This window comes from Maniola jurtina, chromosome 18, assembly GCF_905333055.1.
Source record: "Maniola jurtina chromosome 18, ilManJurt1.1, whole genome shotgun sequence".
NCBI classification, from domain to species: domain Eukaryota; kingdom Metazoa; phylum Arthropoda; class Insecta; order Lepidoptera; family Nymphalidae; genus Maniola; species Maniola jurtina.
The window spans coordinates 5,081,316-5,103,546 of NC_060046.1; the positions used below are offsets into that span (position 1 = coordinate 5,081,316).

Consider the following 22,231-nt stretch of genomic DNA (forward strand, 5'->3'; position numbering starts at 1 on the left):
CTCAGCCACCAAGTAGATTTAATCGAGCTAGGTACCTAGAGTATGTATCTGACTATCTGTTCAAAATTTCGTTTGCCAAAATGGATAACTTGTGTGATAAATTGATGAATTAATAATAAGTAGGTAGGTAACAAAGCGGAACCCTCTACTTTGTTCTCAAAAAATCTTTTGCCAAATTAATGATAATAACCGGAACAGAATTGGTGCCCTCAAAAGCCTCTGCCGAACATAGGTAGCTGGCCCGGCCGGCCGGAAGTTAAGGTAAGGTCCTTTATAGAACTTATCTTACCAACCTTAATCTTTCCGGTGGAGACTGGAAATAGTGATGTGCTCACAAACGTTGCTTGTAAACAATGTATAGAGAGACACATAGATGGATACCTTGATTAAAGACAGATATGTTTTGAAGTCATAGATCACACATAGATAGGTGCATGAAGCAATTATTCCAAGTCCTTATTTTCAGGCCATTTAGCGAATCCAACATTTTGGGATTCAACATTTTGAGAGTTGAAATTCAACATTTTGCGAATCCAACATTTTGAGATTCAACATTTTGCAACTCCGAAGTTCAACATTTTGCAAATTCAACATTATCTACTACTTTGCCTTCATCACTACACATACCTATCTACACTATACTTATGGTAGAGATTTCTTATAGAGATACGTTTCTATCTCTATAAGATATACAAACTCTCTTACATAATAACATAGTTACATATATACCATATATACATACATACATACATAACATACATAAACTGCTAAACCTTCCTTTTGGCTTTGCCGCAGTCGGGTGAAAATCGGTTCAATAGTTTCGGAATTTATTGATTACAAACAAACAAATCTTTCCTCTTTTTTATAACAGTATTAGTACTAGTGTGAAAGTATGCTTGAAAGGTAGGTAGGTATTTAGTTTTTGAAAAAATCTGTCCAAAAAAAATTTTGGCAAGTTTCCTTTATTGATCACTAGCTGACGCCCGCGACTTCGTCCGCGTGGATTTAGGTTTTTTGAAATCCCGTGGGAACTCTTTGATTTTCCGGGATAAAAAGTAGCCTATGTGCTAATCCAGGATACTATCTATCTCCATTCCGAATTTCAGCCAAATCCGTCCAGTGGTTTTTGGCTGAAGGAGTAACAAACATACACACACACACACCCACACACAAACTTTCGCTTTTATAATATTAAGTGTGACAAGAAACCAAAATTATCAATCTATACATACATATAATAAAATTGTAGAAAAGTGGTGTCTGTACAATGGAAATATATAAAAAAAAGTAGCAGGGGTTGTTATTATATCGATGCCGAACCCGAAATTGTAATTATTTTTTTTTGTCTGTTTGTCTGTTTGTCTGTGTGTTTGTGTGTTCTGTGTGTGTGTCACTAATATATTGTAGTAAGCTTCACTTAACATTTAGTGTTTATTTCATGTCAATCGGTTCATAAATAAAAAAGTTATGTCAATTTAAAGAATCACGGCGAACATTTTTAACATACAGAGTACGTACTACACGCTTCGCGCAAACGACGGTATATGTAACTAGCTGACGCCCGCGACTTCGTCTATGTGCTAATCCAGGATATTATCTATCTCCATTCCGAATTTCAACCAAATCCGTCCAGTAGTTTTTGCGTGAAGGAGTAACAAACATACACACACACACACACACACACACACACACACACACACACATACAAACTTTCGCCTTTATAATATTAGTGTGATAGTGTGAAGTGTGATTCAAAATATGCTGCCCGAAAAGTCACTATTCCACGCGAACAAAGTCGCGGGCACAACTATTTTGAAATAATTCAGTACAATAGTAAAGAATTTCAATATGACGTCGACTTTTTGAAATTTTGACAACAGTTTATAGGTTTATACCTACTTTTCCTTTTTATGATGACTAAGAAACCCAGATCATAATATTGAAAGAATTCAATCCAATAGCCCAATAGCAAAGAGTTTCAAAATCGCGTGCATTTTTAAATGTAGACACAATTTCCTTTTTACCTGACTGCTTCAAAGTCAATTGATATTATTATTTTAGCCGTCTATGTATGTATGTATGTGCGTATGTATGTTAGTATCCAGATTCTGTGTGTTCCATCGTAGCGCCTAAACTACTGGGCCGATTTTGATGAATGAGGTGTCAATTGATTTGTCGTAAAGGTCCGGGTGACATAGGCTACACTTTATACGTGAATTATAAGGGTTCCGTTTTTCCTTTTGAGGTACGGAACTCTAAAAAAATAATTTCATCACATAGATACCTCATTATATCTACTTAGCAAAAAAGTAAGTAACTAACTAGGTAGGTAGGTAAGCACTTAATTAGAAGTTAGGTATGACCTGAAAAGAAAAATATCTCTTAAGTTTGGGTCGTGTAAACATAATGTAAGTAACTGATATATTATTAAAAATATCCGAGCAAAAACAGACATAATTTAAAAAGTGGACAAAAAAGGCTTTAAAATAAAGGCAAAACGTTTCGCGACTGGCAAGCCCGAGTACCCGACGTTGTCTCGCGCTCCAATCAGGCCAGGCGAGAGAGCAAGTAAAACAGTCAGCATCACGTGTTTGTACGTGACGGGCGTGTTCGGTGCCGTTCTGTCCTGATATTCACGCGTTCCCGACACTCGTGCCGTATTCTATAATGACAATAGTGTATCACAGTGCACCCTAGTGGATGTCGCTATAAGTTTGTACGTCAGATTTCCCTATACCAAGCGTTATCCAACGAAATATTACCGAGCAAAACGGGATGAGAGGTGAACGCTCGTCACAGCGGCGCCGACTCTCACCGGCTACTATTGTCTAGTGCCACGGAATCTTGGTCCTTCCCTTCGGATTCCATCGATGATACATCCGCTTCGGATTGTGGGATGTAAGCGAAATAATTGCAAAGATGATTACTCAACAAAACAAAATGTTTACACAACGTATCCCACCCTACACATGAATCACGATGTAGATAGTAAAAATCAGTTTTTTTAATCAATTATATTAGTAATGTATTTTGCGAATTCTTTATCACGTTTACTTACTGTGTTGCATGACTAAAATATTTCAAATGTTTACAATATACATAATATCACAACCCAACCAGTAAAGGTAGATAAGATATGTACAAGTCTTCCACACAGTTATTTTTCAATAAATAATACATTTCGTGAAATCTCAACAGTGTAATCCAAATGAATGCCAATGTAAATAATCTAAATAACTTGGTAGGACTTAGGTACCTACGTTAAACAGAGTGTTAAATAACTGTAAATGTACTCGTAATAGTGCCACCCAGACAGCGATTTACAAAAATGCAGGCTAAACAATTTTATCTCTGGCCCAATTAAAATTTACTAACACCTGCGAATAGATAACGACGGCCCAATTACATTATAATTCCTCCTATAGTTATATCAAATATTGATAAAAATACTAAGTGATTGAACAGAAAACACAATTTAAATAGTGCCTAATTAAATAGAAATCTACCTAAACATTGTGTAGGTAAATTATAAATTCAAAAGCTAATCTTGAAATTAACAGATTATTGTTTTCAATTATATCATCATTCAAAGCTTGAGATATTTAGTTATCTAAGTAGGGCTATTGTAAACTGTATAATTTATAAAATAATAGTACTTAGTTACCTATCTATCTACCTAGAGATCTCATTAATTTTATTTATCAACGTGCAAAAAAGATCATTCATGCAGCTTATGTACGAATATAAAAGAACTTACCTACCTATTAAGTAAGTAGGAAGCACTTGTACGATATAAATTGAAATCAGGTTAAGGCCGATTACGGACTCCGTCTGGCTCAATAGAAAGCTTAATAGATATATCTATTAATGTACATAACAATAATGTAACTATGGGATACAAATGAAATAAGTACCTACATAATATTGAGTTTTATTCAACAAAAGGTCAAGGTAGTAGGATATATAAAATAATAGAAACATAATGAGGTAGTTGACATACAACGTAATGAATGTTGAGAAACATAATGATGGCTACTAGCCATCTAACAATGGATAAAAGAAATGACAATAATTATGAGCGTAATATTGGAAAGGAGATGCATAAAAATGGACTCAACTCGAGATCCGAGTATCGCAAAATCCTAAAAACGCTTTCCGATTACACCTGTTCCTCGTGTGTGAATGTGAATCTCAAGTTTTGCAGAAGTATGAATTTTTACTGCAAGTAGCATCTATAACTTCAAAATGAAGAAGTAGACCCAAGGTTGTGTGGAACCACATCCATCTTCTTCATTACTGAGTTCCACGTGTATAATTTACTTGAACTACCAGTTGATACAACTATGTATTATTAAGTCAAATCAAAATAACCACAGTAAGGAAAAATAATAATAGATAAGTAGGTAATTAGTACTTACCTAGGTACTATAAAACACTGAAACTTTAATAAATTACTCATTTGCTGTTTATTGAATAATCCGATTGTTTGATATTTGCATTATGTAAATATCCACGAACCATATTCAAATATGAATTATGAACATACCAGTTGTGAAGCGTCCATATTATTATCAACATCAACAACATCATTATTTTGTTGATACAATTCAAATATTCCAAATATTTAGATTACTCATGAACTTTATCCAATATTACTTGCCAAGTTATATCTAACAATATATTTTGAGTAGATATTTCAGCCAGATGTTGCTAAAAAGTTATCAATTTGTTTTAGCAATGTACATATTATTCGCAACGTTTTAAAAGCAACGTTCGTATTTTCAGATAATAATCAAAGAACGTTAGATTCAATCTTTTTGGCACCTGAGAATTGAGTTGCATTGAGAGTAATATTAAGCCATTACAACGCGTCTTGAGACTAACTTCTCAGCGGTTTAACTATCGACAAAATAGTAACACATACAAAGATAAATAACAAATTGTAATGCAGATATCGTCCTTTGTATACAATGATGCTCAAGAATATGTATTTGATTAATGATATTGGTAATACGTTTCAGTTTTAACCTCGCAGATTCTGTTTGCCGCTCGGATGCCGGATGCCAATTAATATAGACATGTTCATTGCCAAGTTAAGAATCGCCTTGACTTGAAAAATGAAAAAAATGATAAGTAATAATTTAATAAAGAAGCCCAAATACAGTCCAAAATGTTGCATTTCGTGATAGCCATTGTGATTGTTGCAACTTTAAAAAATGCCAAATTAACAAGTTTGGTGATAGGTACCGTGACATAGTAGGTATAACCCGCTAAAATATGTCACATCATTTGGAAATACTTCAAATCCCTGATGTGATCTTCCGAATATGTTCTACTAATTTTAAACATGTTATTTGAACGTCAGTAACCAAGCTTGAGCAAAACATCTAAGCAAGAGTCGGTAGATGAACTTTCTAGATGCAATAGAAAGGAGACCTTTCAGTGGCCTATAAACTGTTATTTGCAAAAGCCAACATTACAGAATTACAAAGTTATAACATACAAAGTTTTCACTTGATAAATATACATGAGGAAATAAATTCTAATGATGAATGGTAACCCAACGATACGATAATGAAGAGGAATCATAGAATGCTGAACTCTGTTGAGGGTCTTTGTTGTCCTTGTTATGTACTTGACCCACTTTTTGACGGGAGTCTTGCTACAACGAAGTTTTAACAAGGGTCATTTTTGGCGTAACGATGTAATTGTATACGGCGAAATTGGTCCCCAAATGTATTGAAATGTTACTTACTCGTTTAATTAAAAGAACCTAAGATATTAATTAAAATTACTTGAGTATATTTTTATAAGTAAAATTGAAAGTAAAAACCAGATGAATAAAAAATCTTGTTGTAAATTATAGGCTTAGTGTTTTTGAACGATCAGATCTTTGCAAGAAAAGAAAAACAAGTATTATCTAAGGATAATTTGACTTAATGAAAGGGTTAAAGATTATTATTACTGTCGTAACAGTAAATAAACAACAGATGGTTCATCGCGAAGATCACGATCCTCCACTATGTGAGAGATATATCAATTATAATTAATTAGAAATACTATTATCTGAACTGCTTCACGTATATGAAATTACTTATAATCAAGTACTAATTTTATATCAATAGCGTGCAAGAAAAGTCCCGCCTTGGGGATGTACATAACATACATATATATTACTCATGTTATAGTTCAAGTATGTTCTGTTGCGTCTTTATGTTAATGGATGCTCCTTATCTTATCTCTACAGTTCGCTTACATACTTACTTGTTTATTTTGAACGTGTTTACTCCAATAACAGTACTATCGTGTATTTCATTGTACTCATTATAATATTAATTGTATAAATACTTACTTGTAATTTGAATAAAGATAGTTTTATCAAAAAAGTAAGGGGCACTATTAAAAATGACCAGATATAGTATTTGTTACAATAAAGAATGTTTTATTATCTGTATTTATAAGTGTAATTATTTATCCTCATCTTTCATTTAAGTAACTTTTCGTTGGAGTATCCGTTCCAAATCCAATCTTATCTAACGTAAATAATTGTGTTTCTAAATTGAGCTTACTCTCTAATTCAAAGTTGAAATTGAATTCAAATTCTAAGTAGGTACTTACCTTCACCAAGTATAAATGAATTTACGTATTTGAGATTTATTTAGGAATTAAATTGTTAAAATATAATCAGACTTAAATAATAACTAAAATCTTAACCTATTTATTAGATTAGCAATCGTGTCATCGAAATAATTAATTTTGAAATGATTATAATAAAATTGTGAGTTATTTCAATAACTGATTATAATAAAAAAGTAAAATTGTTGGTGTAGGCATATCTGTTGCGTACAGTGATGCTTCATGGGTTTATATATTTTGTTTTGTAGCATGTTCTTTACTTGGCGGACATCAATGACTTCTATGGCAATTGGCGAACATATTATTTTAAAAAGTAGTTTCCGTTTTTTTTCTCTGAAAACAATTTCTCCGAAATGGTGTTCTCCTTTTATTTTGACACCAGTTTGTTTATCACAAGGAACCACAGAAATCGATTTTGAAAGAATTCGATCCAATAACAAAAATTTCAAGATTTCATTAATTTTGGCAAGTTTCCTTTTTTTGATCACAACAAACTCCAAAGATCGATTTTGAAAGAATTCAGTCCAATGACAAAGAATTTCAAAATGGCGTTAATTTTTTACCCGACTTGACAACAGTTTCCATTTTTATGATCTCAAGGAACCCTATGAATTGATTTTGAAAGAATTCAGCCCAATAGTAAAGAATTTCAAAATTGCGAATTGCGCAAATTTTAAAGTTCATTAATTTAAGCAGATACTTGCAACAATCACGGATAATGAAGTTTAATAATAAACATGATAGGTTCCTAGTACTTCGTAGAACTTAAAGAATTTAAAAAATTGTTTTCTCATTAATTTTTTAGACTTTACTTAGCTTTATTTATTACTTAAGTAAGTAGGTAACGTAAGTAAAGCAAAAAATTAAAATGTAAGTAGGTACCCTAACTATAGCAATGTACCTACTGTTAATAAAAATTCACTGGTTTCGATTTTGGAATCGAAACTAGCAATAGAGAACGGTTTCTCTGATCTACTTTTACTTTCTTTATAATACCTATTTCAATATGATTTCACTTTACTTTTGCAATTAAAGTCGTATACCAGTATATCTTTTATTCTTTTTATGTGTAAGTTTAGGTACTTAACCAGTTATGAAAAGTGCAGAGTTCTGAGTCACAGAGTCATCTTTATATTGCGCCCTTCAATCCTATCCAATCCAATCCATCCTCCGTCTTTATCATCCAACCGCTTCTCGTCATCTTCTTTAAGGCCATCTGTCCAGAAGGGATGTTCCAAGTTAACCTCACCTCCGCGAACTCGTAAATTATTCGTAAATCTATTAAGCTTATGGTTAAGTATATGGGTATCAAATGAATCAAACCACGACCTATTTCCCTTCTTTCCCCGTCCACACTTACAAGTCTAAAAGTTGATTCAATATAAGTAGCCTAAAACACAAACTCCTCAATAGCTCATAGCCTCAATAGCTCAACGGTTATAGGAGCGGACTGAAATCCGAAAGGTCAGCGGTTCAAATTCCACCCGTTGCACTATTGTCGTACCCACTCCTAGCACAAGCTTTACGCTTAGTTGGAGGGGTAATAGGAATGTTAGTCATGATTAAAAAATGACTAACATTCTTTTTTAAAAAAACTATAGCGACATCCTCTACGTTATGTTCTAGAAATTAAAACCTTGAAAAAGAAAGTACACATTGTGTTGTGTGTGTGCCATGCTGACAAGTACTAGATCGTGAGTGTGTGAGTGCGATGGCGCGGGGCTTAGTATCCTTTGCCATCCTGGTGTGTTTGGTGTGGGAGGTAAAAGTGGCGTTCTGTCACTACACGCCAACATGGGCAGTCCATGTTCCTGGTGGGAAGCAGACAGCAGATGACGTTGCGCTGGATCACGGCTTCATCAATCTTGGAGAGGTAAGATTTTTTTTCAACTACAGCAGCGGTCGGCAAACTTTTAGCAGACAAGGACCTAAAGCGGAATTTACATTACGAAATAAGTGGCTTGAAATTAGTTTCACGACATTAATTTCACTATCGTAACGCATGCATTACAAAATTTGACGTTTATACGTGCAATTGATACTAATTTCGCGCCACTATATTCGTAATGTAAATTCCGTTTTATTATTATTATTATTGTTTTGGCAAAATGAACTAAAGGCGGGCCGGGCGGCCGCGGTTATCAGACTGCGCCCATTTAGAAATCGTAGAATCCAAGTTGACCCTTCCGGGAATCAAACCCAGACCCCTCTAGGTTTAATGTAAAAGCAAATAGATACTATTAGTATACAAGTAGTACCTATTTGCTTTTACATAAAATTGCCATTGACCGTTTTGTGGTTTCCGTCTTAGCTTTGTAGTTTGTACCTATTTGTACCGCAGCAATGCGGACAAGGTTATTTTTAGTTTACAAAAGAGGTCACAGTTAAATTATTCTATAGTTTATAATCATTTGCTTCTTTGTACTTAATTAATTATTTATCAGAAGTTTTATTTATCTTATAAATAAAACGAATTTCCATCAACAACACTAGGACAAAAAGCTTATTTTGCTTTAATCTGCCGAATCTTATAAATCTGTTCAAATCCCTGTGCACAAGCAGTATTCATGCTTTGGTACATCAAGAAAATCAAGACAGCAAGACAAGCAAAACACTCTGCACTCATGAGACTTGTCTAAATACCTGCTTGCTTGCCTAGTACACTATTAGAAATAAACAAAGTAACGCGGCTGAAAAAAATTCTAAGTTGTCATGTGTAGCGCAAATGCAGAGCATAGGTTATTGTCATTCGCATAGATGCTTGCTTAGATTAGAGGTTGGTTTCTGGTAGACCAACCCTTAATATAAGTTTGCTTGATTCTACCTGATAACTACGGGCATTTCAGAATATTTAAACGAAAATTTTATAGATTATTGATTTGAATTTGTTAGATATACCAATAGTTGCAATTAACTGGGCGATCTGACTCATTGAAAACCTCTGGTAAAACGTTTGGCCAACCCTGAAGTAACAGAATATGAATATATCTGAACCTCCGTTGAACTGACTACAGAATAACATATGATTAAAGACGCGAGGCGTATCAGATGTCCGCGTCAAGGCGCAGGAGATAAAATTAGTACGTTATTTTGAGTAGACCGCATATGCTGCAAACTCATGTAACAACAACAGATCTGAGGAAACGTTCCATTTAGCGGCAGTTACCACTTTACTTATACGAGTCAATTGACGTCCTACTGACGTATGGAGATGCGCAGTGGTTATTTTAGTTAACAACTTACTACTATTCGAATCTCTTATGTATAGAGCAGCTACCTATTTCAAGTGTGAATTTTACATCAAACAAATATGCAAAACTAATTTTATTACGAAGTAAGTATGTTTCATAGATATATTGGAAACTAGCTGATGCCCGCGACTTCGTTCGCGTGCATCAGCATTTAAAATATTTAAATGTTGACAAAACAAACAGCATTACGGTGAATATTCAAATATTTGACACTATTCAGCTTCCATTTGAAGAAAGCACTCGCCACGAGAAATGGGGAGACAGAAATAAACAGGAAATTTAAATGGGCAGACATATTTGTTTAATGTGACAACGCGATTTCAAGTCTTTATTTAACGTAGGTAGTTAGGTACTATTTTCGTGGAATATCTCCTCTTAAAAAGGATTAGTACTTGAGACTTACTTTACGGTTCTAGCCCATATAGCGCCCATGTGCAATTTTAATTAATATGAATTAAAATTATTATTTCAATTATTAATAATACCATGCCGCCTTTTAATATGCGTTTCAGCAGTGATCGTAAAGGATGCAATTTTGCAATTCACAGAATTTTAAAAAATAACGAAATCGCGGGCGTCATCTTTATGATCATTATGATCTTGCATTCAACATGCCGTGCATGCATGCGTGTAAGTAGATTGAAAAAAAAATGCACGTTGCGTTTTAAAGTCTTCTGTAAATAAATGGTTTTGGGATCAAAAATACGTGCTCCCGTAAAAGTGTGGTCTATTATAAACATCGTATATCAAACAGAACATTTTGTTTCCATTTTATACCGACTCGGCGTGTTGTTCCATGGAAAGCATTAAATTCTTACGACTATTTATTGGATCAAAAAAACAAACGTATCAATCCTTTGTTATCTAGTCAATTCATAGAAATCTTTACTATAAAATAAAAATAACTGGCAGGGTCCGGCACGGTGCGATTTCTTTTAAAAATGACGTAAAAATTTAGTATAACATTAATAACTATGTAATCGAATAGAATAGTTAAATCACAAATAATAAAATATAATTTGATAAGGCTAGAGACTTATCAAACTGAAATGGAACACTAGAGTAGGCCAAGGTAGGTCGGCTTTTGTATAGAGATGTCAGTGGGAAGAAATAATTTTATAAATTGCTTTGAATATCTGACAAAACCTTTTCAAACATATCGGAATTTCTGAGCGACGCCATGGTCTTGTATGTCTTGCATACTTTAGGATTGGTTAGTTGGCTACTTTTATCCCAGTTTAAAGAGTTCGCACGGGATTAAAAAAAACCCAAACCCAGACGGACGAAGTCGCGGGCATTATTCAGTTTATGAAAGTTTAAAGTGAAAGCATTTCACATTAACTTAAGCATTGTATTCCTAAGGTCCAGAGGGACATTATGAGCAGATCTGTGTAGCAGATGGACGCTAAGCTGGGATGTAAACTGGAAGTTACATTTAGTAACTAAAAGGGAATTGTCTACGTTTGCAGGACAATGGTCTTGCTTAATGTGTGTGTTTGTTCGGCTTGGGTGGCCAAGCGGAGTGGGTTTAAACTATTATGTTATTTAGTTACGAGTTACGGACTCACAGACAAAAGGTCCTCGCACATTACACAGACTCGACACCAATCGAACACCGTTGTAATTTCAACTTTCGGTTCAGCATGAACGAGTCGTGTGGACGAATGGACTCGTTGAACTATTAACGTATAGGATCACGTGTATTCCACGCGTCGCACTTTTCCATCAGTTAAGTGTTGAAAATTATAAGGAACCGTATTTATAGCCGCAATTCCTTCCAGTTATAGTCGATTGAGTCAGCGTAGAATCTGTGTAATGTGCGAAGACTTTATCAGGGACTTTGGGGCTTTGTTTGCGGATTGGAAAACAGTATCCAGTTCAGAAATGATCCCGCCTGATGGTATTATAAAGTATTTATAAATACTTTACTAAGGTGGCTGATTGTTATTTTCAATTAGGGGGTGAATTCTCAAACTTTCAAAAACTTTTTCGTGTTTTTCTTTTTTGGGTTCCGTACCTCAAAATGAAAAAGGAACCCTCGTAGGATCACTTCGTTGACTTAGAATCATGAAATCTGGCAGGTTGGTAGGTCTTATAGCACAAGTAAAGGGAAAAATTCGAAAACCGTGAATTTGTGGTTAAATCCCAAAAAAATAATTAAAATGTGTTAACGAACATAACTAGTTTACTAAATCACATGCTGATGCACCTACTCGTAGATGGCGTTGTCCGTCATTAGCTTGCAGTGTTCTCATAAAAGTGTTAAAATATCTTGTTAGATGGTACGGAAGCCTTTGTGTGCGAGTCCAACTCGCACTTGACTGGTTTTTAGGGTTCCGTACCTCAAAAAGAAAAACGGAACTTTTATAGGATCACTTTGTTATCTATCTGTCTGTCCGTCCGTCGTGTCAGTCAAGAAAACCTATAGGGTACGTTGACCTAGAATCATGGGCAAGGTCTTATAGCAAAAATAAAGGAATGAATCCGAAAACCGTGAATTTGTGGTTACATCACAGACAAAAAATTAAAATGTGTTTCAATTTTCAAAGTAAGATGACTATACCAAGTGGGGTATCATATGAAAGGACTTTTCCTGTACATTCTAAAACAGATTTTTATTTAATTTTATGCATAATAAATAGTTTTTGATGAAATGAATATGAATATGATTTATTTTTATCGAACAAAATGTCGAAAAAATACCCGAGTACGGAACCCTCGGTGCGCGAGTCTGACTCGCACTTGGCCGGTTTTTTGTAAGGGGCAATATCTGAAGTTTCAATGTTCAGATAAATTAATTCAAATCCCTACCAATTGTGTTGAGTACCTATTGGACCAATTCAAAGTAAGAAGATTGTTACAAATTACACCAATTAACGAGAGTCAAAGTGGCCCGAACAAATCATTGACCATTCTCTCCTCATTAGGATTAATGATTTTGTTGAAAGCTGACATCAGATGGGCACTGGACAGTTTAGGTACTTAATTGTTGAGTCAATCGAATGTGATGATATAATAGCAATGAATCATTGTGTCGATGACAAAAGAGAAATGATGACAGCAAGATTAGCTGTTGTTTTCAAAATGGAAATGACCAGACTTTTCCATCGGTTAGAAACCACAAGATTTAACCACAATAGTTAATTACAAAGAGATTATTGATTTTTAACTTTATCAGTCATTAATTCTACATTAAGGAGACATCGTGAAGCACTGATATCAGCCACTTAATTTATTCTACAGTTAAGTATATTTTTATTCGTGAGGAAAATCCGTCATGGATACCACCGGCCACGAGGGAGCAGTACCTACTCCTATAACTTAACTTTCGTGTCTCAAAGACCCGGCGATTACTCCCAGTAGGTAGATACATCTGATAATTTAGTAGTTAAAAAATTCTCGTCTAACTCTAATATCCCGGCCACATTAACGGCCTTCAACGCGATGTTCAGCGGCGTTACCCGTTAAACGTAGATGTAACCACGATCAACGTACAACGATATTTATAATGCCGTTTGGCGTTAGATGATTTTAACCCCAAATAATAATAATAATACTTGGCATTAGACGTTAACCGTTCAAGTGTGGTCATTCAACGACGACGACTCAACAGTAAGTTTAACGCTTTGATTATCGCGATAATTATTATGGCGTTGTTGGGCGTTGACGTTAACCTTAATCTGGACCGAGCATAAAGCGGAATTTACATTACGAAATAAGTGGCACGAAACTAGTTTCACGACATTAATTTCAGTAATGCATGCAATACGAAACTAGATGTTTACACGTGCAATTGCTAGTGAAATTAATGTCGTGGAACTAATTTCGTAATGTAAATTCCGCTTTAGGACATCCGTGGCCCGAAAGCGGTGCAACCCGTGTCATACATTTTTGTAGTGTTTATACTGGGTTTTTACCCGACTACGGCAAAGCCGAAAGGAAGGGTTATGATTTAAGCAGTCTATGTATGTATGTATTTATTCTAAGTGTTTATAGTACTCGTAGGTATTCATCATCGTCATCAACTCACACAAACGTTTTGTGAGTAAGGAGTCACTCAGTGACTATACGACGCAGATATGTATTGTTACTCAATTTGTGGTTTCGACTATTCTACAGCGACCCAATTATTAATTCTAGTCTGTCGCCAGTCTGTTGCTTGTCTGTCAGCGATCGCTCATTTTGCGGTCGCGTCGAGTTGGCCGTTGTCTTCGGAATAACAAGCGGAGTGGAGTGGTATTGAAATGTTTACATTATTATGTAAACATAGTCGGTCTAAAAATACTGTACAACTTGCTTAGATAATGTGTTGTAACTTGTTATGAGATTAACAACAGGTTTGCTGGGACGATCTTCAGTGCAGTTATTGACTTGGAGTGCAGTCAGGGGTTTCATTAATCATTTAAGGTCGATTCACACCAATTGCGTATGCGTATGCAGCACGTACACGTGACACGTGCGTAGTGACGCGCATGGACCCATAGACGTAACTGCACGCATTACGTCTACGTGAACGTTCACGCAATGCAAGCGGTATGCCATGTCTCATACATTTCCATACATTACAACGCAATGGTACGCGCTACGTTTACGCTTACGCAGCCTGTGTGAACGAACTCTTAATCTGATAACTTCTTTCAATAATTTGTTTTGGATGCAAACCCCTAATTTATGGAACTTTTAAAATAGTAATCTTCATACTTACAAAATGCGAACTCACTTGCCATTTTAACTCAATGTGTCAAGTACGGTTCACCTTTAAAATAAAGACTAAAATCGCATTTTTAACATGACAGTTGAGTGAGATCTCATTTTGTACGTATTACCTATCAGTAATGATACCTATCAATATTTTCAAAATTAAAATCTCAGCTAAAATCTGAAATGAAAGGTGAGCATAAAGAAACCGCAAACGTAGCAGAATAAAAGGCTTTTCATGATTCATTGTGCTTCGAATGAAAAAGGCAGAACGCCATCTTCTCACTGTGGATTATCCATGTATTACAATAAATATCTTTTTATTCCTGTTAAATGACACGCAAAATGTTCGGGGAGGGTTGCCTTTGTTGTACGCAGTGAGCATTGTGGCGGGAAAATTCGTCTAGATAATATCTATTATTGTTACGAATACCCACTCCTCTCCAAACTGTAGTCCAAAACATACTAATTTAAGAATAACCACTAATGAACTTAGTTTGGTTTCTAAAACAGATGGTTAAGTAGTTGATTAAAGAGTTTAAGTGTTCAAATCGATACAAGATCGAATCCTTGCGATTCAGCTCTGAAAATATTCGAATATCGAATACCTACCTGTCGGTCTGAACTACCATGATTAAAAATGTAAGTATATTCGTATCAAATATATTGGACGATTTATTAAACACTAGATGATGCCCGCGACTCCGTCCGGGTGCATTTATTTTTTAGTGGTTTTCCGGGATACAAGTAGCCTATGTCCGTCCCCGGTATGTAAGCTAACTCTATACCTTTCATTAAAATCGGTTCAACGGTTGAGCCGTGAAAACGTAGCAGACAGACAGACACACTTTCGCATTAATAATATTAATATGGATATGGATAACATAATTAAGCAAGCGTAGTGTGGGACGCCCTCCAGCATGATGGACCGACGACGGTATATAAAGCGGCTGGCGGGAAGTGACTGGATGAGGAAGGCTGAGCACCGGGTGTGGTCGCGCTCTATAGGGAAGGCCTATGTCCAACAGTGGATATCCACCGGCTGATGATGATGTTAATGATGATGATAAATATAATAAGTAGGTGTGTACTAGGTAGGTACCTTAATTATTTCCGACTTCTGAGCCGAGATCTCCAAGAGTAGGTACCTACCCAAGAGTAAGGCGTATTGCATCGGAGAAATTCAAAAATATGTTAAATGTACTTACGTAACCTACCAACTCGTTCTGCGTAAAAAGCATATGATTCTTTAAGGCAAAAGATGCAGAGCAGAAAGACTTGGATGAATTAAACACAAGCAAAAAGACAATAAGACCGAGTTGAGCGTCAAAAAGATGCAACTGCCAACAAAAAATATTTGTTTCTATTCAAATTTCATTCTCATTATGTCTACGCTGATGTAGCCGGATGTATGGCAATCAAAACTGTCGGCGGATTGCCAAAATGAGTTGGCGCCGCGCTGCGGAGAATGACCTGGCCAGGGCATGCGAAATTATGTCGTCTCCAAAGTGCGTCGATGCAAAACTGTTTTAACACACTCGTTTTATGAGGCTTAAAATTGTTGACACAAGACCGACCGCTTTATTTCTGATCGTTTAAGCACAAAATAACATTATTATTTTGTGTTTTAAGAACGAAACGAAAACAATCATTCTTTTAAGTAATTTAGTACGTAAGTAGCACAAAGGAGAATTAAAATTATTTTTGTTAATTTACTTAGTTTATTTTTTGTCATTAAATAGAATCAGTTTTTGTTAGAGTAGGTAGCACAAGGCAGAATTTAAATCATTGTCGTTGATATTGTTTAATTTTTGGTGCTAAATACCTACTATAGTTACGCTTTAAATATCAAATTGAATTGAGAATTCCAAATTCAATTTAAATGCATAACTTTATAATAAAATTGTTCAAATTTCAAAACATAGCTACATCTTCCATCTGCCTATTATAATGTCTGTATGTTCAATACCAATGTATGTAAGTAGGTATCAACTGGCCTTAAGTTGTGTTTTAGGCGAAAGTGCTCTCTTTAAATATTTAGATACCTACTCGTTTATACATTATGTGAGTAAATACCAAGACATATGGTAAGAGTGGAGGAGTAAGGCATGTAATAATGGTTCTCTTTTTATATCCATACTTAATATTATAAATGCGAAAGTGTGTCTGTCTGTCTGTCTGTCTGTCTGTCTGCTACGTTTTCACGGGCCAACCACTGAACCGATTTTAATGAAATTTGGTACAGACTTGGGATACATCCCGGGGAAGGACATAGGCTACTTTTTATCCTGGAAAATTGAAGAGTTCCTACGGGATTTAAAAAAAACCGAACTGTACGCGGGTGAAGCCGCGGGCATCCTCTAGTTTTAAATAAAAATTCAAAGAGCAAGTTGTATCTGTCTAATTAGGCTACTTACATGCACTGATCTATTTCAGAACAATCACTAAAATGGGTTATTAAAGCAGTCGTTGGAGACTGTCATTATGATTCTGTTCATTTGTTAAACAAACAAAAGCGGGTGACAAATCGAAGTCTAACTAAGGTATAGTTTGTGAGGATGGGATTGAAAAAGCAATTGTGAGAGAACTCAAACAATGGGCGTCGGTTCGGAATGAGATCCCGTATTCTTTCGGATCCATTTTGCTGATAGTGTTGCTAAGAAATCGACGACTTGTCACACCGATAAGACTTTTACAGTCCATGATATTTCAAATGTTATAAAAACACAACCCTGCACACGCACACACACACACACGCACGCACACACACACACACACGCACACACACACACACAGCCAGACAGACACATGTTGCGGGATACATTATCTGATTTGTAGTTATATTGCGTCTGTCAATAATTTACAACCGCATCATTGAATTAGCATCAGTTGAGCGCAAATGAAATATTGAAGGAACTAGATACTACGGAATTATACTATTAGATATTGGTTTATCGACAGTCAACAGTATCGATAACCAATCCATTTCCCAACATCACTAAATCTGCAGTCTAAGCGGGAAGTAGGCGGGGTTCCCGAGTCCCGACTGTCTTTTGTGCCTGTGAGGGGCAATCGTCGGCTTAAAGCCTTAAGCGGTCTCCCTACCCTCATGGGGTACCTCAAGAAGGAGGTACCTGGTATTGTGGCTTTATCTGCCAACAGCACAAACTGTCTGCGGCTCACAGCCTCCCTTTCTCTGGAACCGATTGCATTAATTTTGCTTATGCACTAGCAGTCTTGGTGTATTCTCTCCAAATCCTATGCTTTATGATAGTTGATTGAGTTTCACTATCCTGAAACTTCCTCATATTAGATCAGATATGATAGGCAATACCCAGATATTATACGGTATAATAGTTCCTTTATAAAGCGGGCCATCACATAAATTATTATGGTCCTTTTTGAGGCGGGTGAGACTAAAGGTCTAACGATGGATGGAATGATCTAAATATGGATTTTTCGAAAGTCGGCTAGTCAGAATAGATTTTAGAAATGCAACGAAGAATAAACTACAGATATTTATTTATTTAATAATAATATCTCAGCATGCTTACAGTGAAACCAAAACGCATACTGAGTCAGACGATACAATACATACATATTTTGTTAAATTCGGAGATACTAATGCTAAAAATATCTAATTTTTGGTGCTGAGCAATCAGATCGTTGAGTAAGGCAAGTGCTCGTAAGATTGGCGCATTTTGGGCAAAAATTGCCCTCGTTGTATGACTTGGTGCTAGACATAAAATATTACTCGCCACTTTGTTTTTCGCATCCCTACTTCCTTTTAGAGATTCTTAAAAAACTCAAAATAAAGAATCAATCTAATCAGATGTTATCTGAATTGAAAAATGTTCTTTAGTATTAGATTTTTTTTTCCGGAACGACATAGAAAGTGATATTAATTGGTATTAAGTATAAAGCAACTTTGTTGTTAAGAACTGGGATCAAAATAAGCAATTTCCTCACGCGCATGCAAAGAACACCGCCCGCTTTCCACCACAGGCATTTCTTTCATGCAAGAGGATTAGTTTCACCCGGATCGAATTAATACTGTTAATACGTTGCCAGTACCGCTACCGATGTCCACAGGAAACTAGTCACTAAAATGAGATGAGGCACTTGTACATAAATCCTGACTCTAAAACTTTTTATACCTCCCTATACATATAGGTATAGTTATCTTACTTTGAAAAAAAAAACATTTATAGAAATTCATTATTAGACCTAGGAGTTAGTGTCGATGGTCGATATAGAAGGACTGCATTTGGATTGCAGCCTGACTGCAAAGCTGCAATTGGAATGCAGTGTTATTGCAGTTGACACAACTGCATCGCAACTGCCGACGTGCAGTGGACGTGCAGTTAAGTGCAATTCAGTGTGAACTGCACGCGGACTGCGCACTCGGTCGGCAGTTGCGATGCAGTTGTGTCAACTGTATCCCAAATATTTCAATCGGCTTTCAGTCCAAATGCAGTCCGTCTATAGATTCTTAGACAGTCTAAAAAATATCACGTCACGAGAGATTTCGAAATTATACAGGGGAAAGTGTTTGTTAAGAGTATTACTTAACTACATAGTTCTATTTATTAGTCTAATAGATAGTCGTAGCTTCAGACATGAGCGATTTCAGATGAATGGTGTTTTGCCAACAAAGGGTCCATAGACTCCGGGTGTTGAAGCTCCAATCATTTAAGATCGCGCGGCGATATATTTGAGAAATAAATTGAGGTCATTTCTTGTCTAACTTCCTCCAATTTGAATCAAAGCCAATGACGTTATAAAGGAAACGGGGAGACAGCCAATGGAAATTGGTGATTCGATCCGTAATGGCCTGGCGGTTAGAGTACTTGAATATTTACATAGGAATGGCCGCTAGCGGACTCAATTCCAAGGTAGATACCTACTCGTACTATAAAAGTTATGCGATAAATTGAAATTCATAATGCCTCACTTAGAACGTTACTGTTAGTACCTATATTAGTTTTGGCATTAAAGTGATAGTGATAATCTCAATAATCTTTTCTTACTATCGCAATAGGTACCTGTTAATATAGTCAGGCTGAATCTGTGACTCACCGAGTGTCACCGTCATGCATCAGCCCATCAGAATTGATAACAATCGTCACGTTGTAGTTCTTTTTTTGGTACTTATTAAAATAACACAAACGTTTAAAAAGAGAATGAAATTTAACAGAGTAAGTAATACTAAAAACTACCTAATTAACAATACTTACGATTAGCGATAAATTCATGTCTTTGCTTACAATTGAATCGGTCTCTATAGCCTTACTAAGTACCTTTCAAGATTATGTTGCTAGCTAGCTAGATACACTCAAACTGGGTATCCATAGCTTGCCTAGTTTAATATTGACTTATTACCTATTTACTAGATGACGCCCGCGACTTCGTCCGCGTGGTTTAGGTTTATCGAAATCCCGTGGGAACTCTTTGATTTTCCGGGATAAAAAGTAGCCTATGTGCTAATCCAGGGTATTATCTATCTCCACTCCAAATTTCAGCAAAATCCGTCCAGCAGTTTTTGCGTGAAGGAGTAACAAACATACACACACACACATACAAACTTTCGCCTTTATAATATTAGTGTGATTAAGTGTGATGGAATAATAAGTAGGTACCCTAGGTACCTAGGTATATAGAACTTGTGCGCTGCAGCTAATAAATAAATAAATAGAAATTAAAATAGTGTCAAGGGTCTATGCAATTGGTACATCTATTAGATTGAATTTTAACGTAGGAATCATCTAGACAGCATTATCTTCAACAAGATGATAGTAAAAAGTAAACCTTTCAACAATATAAAATACAATCTTCAGGAATAAGGTCGCAAATATCTCTAAGTTGTCTATGAATAAAGGGTCCATATCTCCGTAGAAAGGGACTTTCCTGAATCTCATCGCGAATCCATTGACCCAGCAAATTGGAAGTTTTAGGAACTTGACTGATTCGTTTATTTCCGGATACTAATATATGATCAAAGTGGATGTACCCACATGGTGTACCTGATCAAAATAAAGATTTTTGTTACATTTTGTCCTGTCGTCTCACAGAACATTTAAAAAGCATACTTAGTAAGAAAATTCATCTTTTAACAGTTAACCTCTTAATAATTGGCAGACAAATCACTTATACTGGGGTTATCTATCAAGAAATTCTCAGTACTAGCCCAGAATTAGGAAGTCGGCAGTGTTTTATCTCCGTGCTTCCGCGAGAATGTAAAGCTTTCGGTCCTGTGTCTGATCTGTCTCCGGTCACGTAGGGTGTTGTTCCATCGGACTGTAAGTAAAGGAATAGAGTGCATCTGTGTGTGAGAAGCCCCTGTGATTGGTAACTGTGATCAGAAGGACGTCATAATTTGCTAAAATTCAGTTTTTGGAATTTTTCCTTTACTTGTGCTTCAAGATCTGCCTATCTGCCAAATTTCATGATTCTAGGTCAACGGGAAGTACCTACCCTATAAGTTTTCTTGACAGACACAACAAACGGACAAACAGAAACTAAGTAATCCTATAAGGGTTCCTTTTTCCTTTTGAGGTACGGAACCCTAAAAATATGACAATCACAGCAACGTGGAACACTATTAACGTGCCAAAAGACCTTCACAGTCTGTCTTATTTTATGTAAACGATATTTCGGGTTTTCGGGACATATACCGGCTGTCACCGAATTGCCAATTCGTGTGCTAGAGGTCCCCAGCCTCCTCTGATTTCCGTTGCCATCGCGTCATTTGCGGAGTCAGGTGAATATTTGATAGGATGTTGTCAAGGATTAGGGTTGCCATTTATATGTAAACTTTGAGGATATTGAGTTCCCAAGGGATAACTAAACTTTTTACGTTGACATCAGACTCTTAATGGTTCAATCAGTGAGACAACAAAACTCTTACTATGATTTGTCTAAGGAAACTCCGAGAGAGTGCTTTGTCACAGTGATTGTGCTTGGGTGCGGCAGTCAGCCACATTGATAATTTCAATTTTTTTACTTGAGGACGTCACATCCATAGAAAAATGTAGAAATTTCATCCAATATCGTCTGTCTTTGTTGTAACAATGTGACAAACAACAGCCCAAGCATAAGCAGTGCGACATATCTCGTAGCTCTTGCAACACTTTGTTTATGTTAAAGCCTTGCTGATTGTACTTGTGTTGCTGGAAACAAAAAACCGGCCAAGTGCGAGTCAGACTCGCGCACTGAGGGTTCCGTACTCAGGTATCAAAAACTATTATACATAAAAATAAATAAAAATCTGTTTTAGGATACATAGGTAAAGCCCTTTCATATTATGATACCCCACTTGGTATAGTTATCTTATTTTGAAAATTGAAACACATTTTAATTTTTTTTTAACTGATGTAACCACAAATTCGCGGTTTTCAGATTTATTCCTGTACTTGTGCTATAAGACCTACCTACTTAGCAAATTTTATGATTCTAGGTCAACGGGAAGTACCCTATAGGTTTCTTGACAGACACGACGGACAGACAGACAGACAGACAACAAAGTGATCCTATAAGGGTTCCGTTTTTCCTTTTGAGGTACGGAACCCTAAAAATTAACATTTTGTCATATAAAATATCATTTAAGTAAAATTACACTTTCCCATACTACCATTATTGACCCCGAC

At 35.9% G+C, this 22,231-nt stretch overlaps 1 protein-coding gene across 6 annotated transcripts in view; it reads left to right on the top strand.

Annotated features, from left to right (window-relative positions):
- Nucleotides 1–2,558: 2,558 nt before the first annotated feature.
- LOC123874457 (furin-like protease 1) overlaps nucleotides 2,559–22,231 on the top strand; it is a 200,161-nt gene continuing 180,488 nt past the window's right edge. The window contains exons 1-2 of one of the 6 annotated variants that reach the window (XM_045919804.1): nucleotides 2,559–2,782; nucleotides 8,263–8,509. In XM_045919804.1, the coding sequence (XP_045775760.1) occupies nucleotides 8,348–8,509 (162 nt within the window). In that variant the 5' untranslated portion in view covers nucleotides 2,559–2,782; nucleotides 8,263–8,347. Of the gene's footprint in view, nucleotides 2,899–8,237; nucleotides 8,510–22,231 lie in introns of all 6 variants that reach the window. The other 5 variants (XM_045919805.1, XM_045919807.1, XM_045919803.1 and 2 more) reach the window with 5 other exon arrangements.